This window comes from Rhincodon typus, chromosome 25 (genome assembly GCF_021869965.1).
Source record: "Rhincodon typus isolate 14 chromosome 25, sRhiTyp1.1, whole genome shotgun sequence".
Classification (NCBI taxonomy): Eukaryota; Metazoa; Chordata; class Chondrichthyes; order Orectolobiformes; family Rhincodontidae; genus Rhincodon; species Rhincodon typus.
The window spans coordinates 26323105-26330695 of record NC_063356.1 but is presented as its reverse complement, the minus strand read 5'-3'; the positions used below and the strand labels follow the sequence as shown (position 1 = coordinate 26330695).

The window sequence follows — 7591 nt, the reverse complement described above, 5'->3', positions numbered from 1 at the left end:
TCTATTGTAATAAATATATTTCTATTGTCATTTAACATTCACTTCTACCAAGATATCAAATATAAAAAAAATCAGTATTTGAAAGCCATCATGTACTCATGCTTTCCTATCTGCAAATGATAATATGTGAGATGAACAATTCAACTATCTTCCCTCTGTAAGTTGTCAAATCTACCAAAAGACTTAATAGTGTAAAAATATAATGAAGAGTATATATGGCATTATATTGTCATATAACTCAGCAAGCTGCCATCAAATTCCATTCATGTTTTCAACACAGTATACATTTACATTGGATCATTAGGAGTCTCATGATTCAAGTGCTAATGAATTTTCCCTTTAATGAAATCAACACTGTGAAAGACATTATTTCTTAACATTGTACAGTGACTTTAACAAGCCTATAAAATAAGTGGTTCATTGGTTTTAGGCCCATATGTGTAACTTTGCTATTCACACACTTACTAGCCACAAACCTTCTGAAGACCAGTTCATATCTGTAACTTACCCCTGACCATCCTTTATTTTACCTAAATCTATGGCAGTCCTCTTTGCTGAATGATTGAACAGCTACTTATAGATGGTGCCAATATTTTAATCCCATTTAGCTGTTCGATGTTAACTCATCCAGTTCTTTGTTTCATTGTGTAATTCCCAGGGAGTTGTGCCTCTCTTGGGATTACTTAGTTCAGATATTTATACATGAGATGTGAAGGAAGGTCCTTTGGTTGGATAAAAGCTGATCTGAATGTTGTTGTGAGCTTGCTCCGTTTTCTCTGAAGTGATCAAGAGCTCCTCATCAGTGAGGAAAGACTGTCGTGTTGAGTAGCTCTCTTCTTTACCATTGCCTTTCCTCTGTTGGCATGGAATTAGAGTTACAGGAGGAAATGGATAGGCCTCCATCATCTTACGATGACTTGATAGAACTCCAAGGCCATCAGTTGAATCAAGAATGATTTCATTATCCGCAAAGGTCATCAGTGCTAGGGTGGAATCACATGACTGCTTGTCCATGTCTTCTGAAGTGAGGGAATCTATGCTGCCTTGTTTTGATCGGCACCTTTTCTGCCATTTATACTCACGGAGAATGCGAAGATCCTCTTTGAAATGTGGGTTGAATAACAGATAAAGCAAAGGGTTTAAACAAGCAGGCAGTGGGAGGACCAGCAGCAGAATTGATTTAATTACTTCTGGACTGATTAAGAAAAGGTTAAGCAGGGAAGAAAATGTGAGAAAGGCCACAGGACAATATAGGATACAGTTGGTGAAGATTAGCCAAGCTACATGCTTAATCATGGCACAATCCCAGATACTGTCAAATTCACCTTTCATTAGGTCACAGTAAAGTTTGGTGTATGTCCCAGTTATAACAAGGAAGCAAAGGATATTCATCATGATTAGAGCCACCATGAAACCGAGAGTGGAAGGTTTTCCATCAGGAATAGGTGACGGGAGGCAAAGAGGTGAAGTCCCAAATTCTCCAACTGAGAACAGAGGCAGTGCAGCTGCACTAAATGATAGTACCATGCAGCAAAAAGCAGCAATTTTCACACTACTGAAAGATGGTGACTTTCCATAAGCACGGACACAAGACACAGAAATGCTGCACTGGACAGCAGCAAGAGTCAGGAACAGTATGGATGCTTCTGAGGAAAATACGGACACAAATCCAGTTATTCTGCAGCCCAAGCCAGTTTCCCACTTTACACCATGCTTTGCAAATTGCCCAAAAGTCATTGCATCAACAATTGCTAAGGTGCCACTGTACAACCCTGTCAACATATTGGCTCCTGCTATCAGACCAATCACAAACTTCACTGGAGATAGATAGCTGGATGATGCAAATATAGTTGCGATGACTAGTCCATTGCATATCACAGAGATAAGAACTATGCCCCAAACTCCAAGGCGTATTATCCAGCTTTCGAAAAGATATTCACATGGATTAAATGGACCTGCAATGATTTTAACAATGTAATGTTAGAAATACTGAAATAAGAATGCAAACTTATCTGTATTTTATTTTACTCAGTTTGTTGCATCTTTTGGTTGACATATTTTAACCACCTTTTAAAAATCATATTTGTGGTGTAAGGTTGCAGAAATTTTATATTTTCATCTTGAAGCTAGAATATGGGCTGAGATTTGTCTACATAGATTGATAGATCAAGTCCGGAAATTTTCCAATCATTGGAACTCCTTTGGTTAAAAATTACAATGATTCATGGGTTTTTGGGATAGATGCAGGATAAATATGGCCTGCCAACACTGGAAACAGGTTATGGATGCAGGTTGGCTAGAAGTCTGAGCTTGATTGCCTGGAACTTGGTCCTAGTTGTTTTAAGTATTTTTAGCCACTCTAACTCACACCCCCAGCCACCTGAAAGATCAACATACCTTGCATGCCAACTTAGTTTCAACTTACATGCCTTATAGCTCAACTGAATGCCATCTCATGACAACAATCCACCCATTTCTCAGCCCTCCACATTGTACTCAAGTATGCCAATTCCATAGTCACTCAACAAGTGTCCACTAAGGGCAGAGCTAAGGAGCCATCTGAACATGAAATAAAATAAAGTTCTAGAAATCTAAATCTTGAAACTATTACAGCTTTCAAATCTTAAGTTTTGAATTTGTCTAAAAAAAAATTAGTTTTTGTTTATATTGAATCCTTTAATAGTCTAATAGTCTCTTCAAGCTGCCAATCAAACTGTGAACTCAGAAGAATCCTGCTGAGATTATTGTAGTGTTTGTAATTCAGCAGAACATTCACAATGAATAACCCTTGGGTACATGTTAATGAACAAATCTAATAGGACTGCTAAAACAGAACTATGCCATCTATTCGAACCAGCAGTTTGTTTTTAAACAATCATTGACAGCTGCAGCCAGTTTAAACAGGATAATTTAAACCACCAGGTCATGAAAGTTAAACAGACTTTAATTACTCTTTAAGAGCACTTACATCTACTCCACAAATTAGTGACCTCCACCTTGTGGACTAAAGTCCTTGCAACCATCAAAATGGTGTCTGTTTGAACTCAGCACTTACTGAGTTTGGGCGCCTTCCCTTCATGAATTCATTGGAATCACAGAATCCTTACAGTGTGGAAGCAGACTATTTAGCCCATCAAGTCAATACCGACCCTCTGAAGAGCATCTCACTCAGACCCACCCCAACCCTATCCCTTCATTTCCCATAGCTAATCCACCTGACCTACAAATCCCTGGACACAATGGGCAATTTAGCATGGCCAATTCACCTAACCTGCACATCTTTAGACTATAGGAGGAAACTGGAATTACAGCCATCCATCTTTCTTCTACCAGCAAAAATGGGATTAGTCAGAAGTTGAGGTGTGTCTTCTATATTTGGAAACTGTTGCTATTTTATCTGAAACTAGGTATTTCAGTTTGCATTTATTACTTTTGCTTTTGGAGTGTTGCAAGCATTTTGGTGACTCACCTGGAACAGGTGTGCATTGAATACTGGGATGTAGTTTAGAGTCATCCACATCTAACTGGAAGTCATCCATATCCAGGTAAACTATATATTTTTGAAAGTAAAAGATGATTTCATGAGAATTTTAGCAAAGCCAGCAAAAAAACACAACATTCACTATTTTCATAACAGAAATTACATCGAGTCCTCACAGGGTTGGTGTGGAAAGGAGAGAATCCATAGTTAAATGGTCACTCTTTAAAAATAAGCAGTCACTCATTTAAGAGAGAAAGGAGAATTTTTTTTCTCTCTTCCTCAAAAAGCAGTGTCTTTGAATATTTTTAAGGCAGAGTTAGATAGATTCTTGCTAAGCAAGATATGCAACGTTATTGGGGTTAGGTGGGGATATGGAATCATCATATCAGTTCTGATCATATTGAATGGTGGAGCAGGCTCAAGGGGCCAAGTGGCCTATTTCTGCTTCTAGTTTGTATGTTCATATGACGGTCAACTCTGATAAACTCTGTTCTCCCAAAACGTGACTCCTTTGATGCATAATCATTTTATTATTACTGTGGTTTTGATCATAAACTGTGACTGTGTGGTTACAAGAGTTTCCACTAGGGAGTGTCACTTGCAAAATCATGAAAGTGAGGGAGGGTTAAATATGGAGGGGTCGGGAGGGAGTGAAGATTGGGAACTATATGGAAAGTTGTCAGAAATCTGCTGTAGTCAGAGGATATAAATTTAAAGGTACAATGGAACAGGGGAGCAATATGTCTAAAGAAACATAGAGAAAACTTCAAGGAGTTGGCCCTACATGAAAGGGGGAAAAAAAACAGACAAGGATTTAGGTTGGTATCTTGCCAATAATGATATGGAGGGAGCTGGTAGCAATATTTGAGAATCATTGCTTTAACCTAGCATTTTTTTTTTTCTGCTCAGGGCATGGGTTTAGCATGTTCACCAAGGGAGCCAAGGCCTGTATGTTCTTTCTGAACTTTCTGCTCCATATCTTTATCTGCTTATGTAACAGTTCCAGGGGCCTCAGCAAAGTTTGATAGGTGGATTGCAAAAGTAACTTGCGACATGCCATTGGAGCTTGTAAACTGAACTTGGGCATCTCAATAATGTGCAAGTTAGCAGCAATGACATTACAAAAGATCAATTCTGACTGAAGGGGACCCACCTTGCATCCAACTTCCAAGGGATTTGTGTGATCCCAATCTAACAAGGTAAATATGACAATAGTTGTACTGAATGTGTTGAGAAGCTGAGCGTTTAGTATAAATCCTAGGTTGGTGTGGTGTCAAAGCACTGTAGGTGCTTCTTTCTCGATAAGCACTCAGTTGGTATGGCACCTTCACCAAGTTGCTGCGCACTGTGACCGAATGTGGATGGATGATAGAGACATGTCCCTCATTACTCAGGTGCAGCATAGCTCACTGTGTGGAGGAGTGTGCTCAGCCCTCATCTGCAGGGTATGCTACTGTGATAACTCCTACAAGGCCCAAAGGGAATCACTAATTAATCCCCATGTGGAGCTCGTTGAGTACAAGTTCACTTGGTAATGGGCAATGGCCTGCCCAACTGGAAATCCTCAGTTGGATCCCTACCTTTGAGTCACAGGGCCTGGCTCAAGTCCTAGCTGTTCCAAAAGTGTGTAATAACATCTCTGAACTAGTTGATTAGAAAAATGGGTTTAAAAATTATGAAGTAGACCCATGGGGGTCCTCCTGTGGCACAGTGGTGGAGTCCCTACCCCTAGACCTGGATGCCCAAGTTCAAGTCCCACCTGTTCCAGAGGTGTGTAATAACATCCCTGAATGGGTTGATTTGAAAAATAGATTAAATAAAATTAAAAAAGCAGACCCAGAAGTGTCTATCCTAGGCTGGGACTACACTATGTATGCCAAGAGTAGTGGCTCGAATATGGTATTCAACAATAAATGATGTTACTTTCCAGTGAGGTTTCCTGAGTTATTACTTTCACCAATAACTGAGGTCTGAGAAACACTTTTGCTTCTTCAGTTCCATTTTAGGTCATTTCCATTGACAGTCCTGGATCCTGCCACTGGTGGCATGTTGGTCACTGCAATTGCCTTCCTAATAATGTGAAGGAGAATGCAGGAGGAGCAGGGTTAACAGCAATCCCAGGAGCAGCAATAAGGCCAATGATGAGGAGCACACATTTCAGGGAAAGGTCACAGCCACAGAGCCCCAGGACGTCCAGGATGTGCAGGAGGCCCAGGGCTTTTTAGCCTCAACTCCATCTCCTGGGGATTAACAAGTGCCGATGCAGGCTCTGTATGTCCTGGGACACAGAGATTAAACGGTGTTGGATACTGAATGGGACCTGATGGTCACTTTTTGGGAAAATAGAGTTTATCAGAATTGACCGTCATATGAGCATACAAACTAGAAGCAGAAATAGGCCACTTGGCCCCTTGAGCCTGATCCAGGAATAGGAGGACATCTTCTCCTGGTGGTCGTGAAGGTCACTGTTGCCTGACTGGATCCTTCAAGGGAGCAACGGGTGACCTGTGTGGGATCTGTCAGTTGCGCCCCCACAAGTGCACCAGGACAATGATCAATGCCATCTGGGACAGTCACACCAGTTCAGTGTGTTCTCCCAAAAGTAGGTCGGTGCTGCAGTCCGGGCAGTTGCATTTAGAAACATCGTTGGGTTCCCTGAGGTGCTATTAACTGCACACACTCAGTGTCGCAGTGCAGCAGAATTAATCAACAGGAAAGCATTTCATTTGTTTAATATTCAGGTGATTTGAATATTTGTATATTTTTCAGCACTCTTGTATACCAGGTGCTTTTGAAGATCTGGGTGCCTTACAAGGCTGGCTACTGGGGGCAAGGACTAACCACTGTGACCATGGCTCATGACACCTTTGCACAACCACCTGACTGACAGGCAGATTTAAAGCCACCTTATCATAAGCATCCACCTGGCACTGTAACTGTCTCTCCCGACTGGCAGCCTACCTATCTCTCCCACTTTGCACCCTGCAGTCACCTACCTGGTACATTACCCCTGACCTATTCACCTTACTCTCACCTACCTCTCCTCAGCATCAAAGTGCCTTTAGGTTCTTTTAAGAGATGTATCTTGTCCTGTACGCTACTGCTATACTGATTTCCTCTAATGAATGCATTCAGGACAGGCCAGATTTGGAATCTTGGTTGGAAAAAGCACTGACACGTAAGTGAATAATATTAAAGTAGATAACCATTGATCAAATCAGTTCCAATGGTAATTGGATTAGCTGGACTATTCTTTCTGTATCTACTTCATTAAAACCTTTTATAATTTTGCAAACTTCTAATGGGGCATCCCTCAGTCTTTTGTTTTTCAACAGAAAAGTGACCCAGTCTGCCAAACCTCTCCTAATATGTAATACACCCAGTTCCACTATAGTTCTTGTCTATCTTCTTCACATCTTCTCCAGCATCTCTATGAATGTTTTATAACAACAACTGGAACAATATTATTATACTTACAGTTGCTGTCTGGTGGGACAGGAAAAACTCCCATAGTTCTTTTCTGGACATCTTCATCATCACTGAGAGTAGTCTCTGCATCCCAAAGGTTAGACTGCTTGTAATTGTTTTTACAGGATCCATATGCACAACACTGATAAGCATATGGCATTTCTAATACTCTGTAATTCAAGACACAAACTTTGGAATTAATTTATAAGTTGTAAAGACAATAAAATCTAAATGCACAACAATATCATTAGAGAGCAAAAGAACTGTTTAGAATTCTTTCAGAGACAGCAGTGAGCTTGTAATGTTTCAACATTAGTTTGTTTGCATGATGTAAAACTGGAAACTATATATATCTTATCCTGCTTTCGGAGAAGCAAAGGTGCAGTTGCATGTTTAAATTGCAGTGTGAATGGTTCTTCCTGTCAGAGTGAGACTTAGTTGAATAATCCTACCTGTTTCCCCCTCTGATTTCCATAAATACACTGTGTACTAATACCATGCTAATTTGAAAAACACATTAATTGGGATAACTGTACTTTTCCTGAATCTACTATTATTCTTATGTTGCAACTGCTGAGTTACCGTAAACCAATAGAGGGAAAGTTGCTTTGAAATATCACCAGGGTGTAATTTTGCCATTTT

General features: G+C 40.2%; 1 protein-coding gene across 2 annotated transcripts in view; it reads right to left on the bottom strand.

The window, feature by feature from the left end:
* Positions 1-579: 579 nt before the first annotated feature.
* The window catches only part of LOC109913865 (leucine-rich repeat-containing G-protein coupled receptor 6), a 235120-nt gene continuing 228108 nt past the window's right edge, over positions 580-7591 (bottom strand). For both annotated transcript variants that reach the window (XM_020513425.2, XM_048612237.1), the window contains 3 exons: positions 6959-7119; positions 3470-3550; positions 580-1955 (listed from right to left, as the gene is read on the bottom strand). In XM_020513425.2, the coding sequence (XP_020369014.2) occupies positions 697-1955; positions 3470-3550; positions 6959-7119 (1501 nt within the window). In that variant the 3' untranslated portion in view covers positions 580-696. The remainder of the gene's footprint in view (positions 1956-3469; positions 3551-6958; positions 7120-7591) is intronic.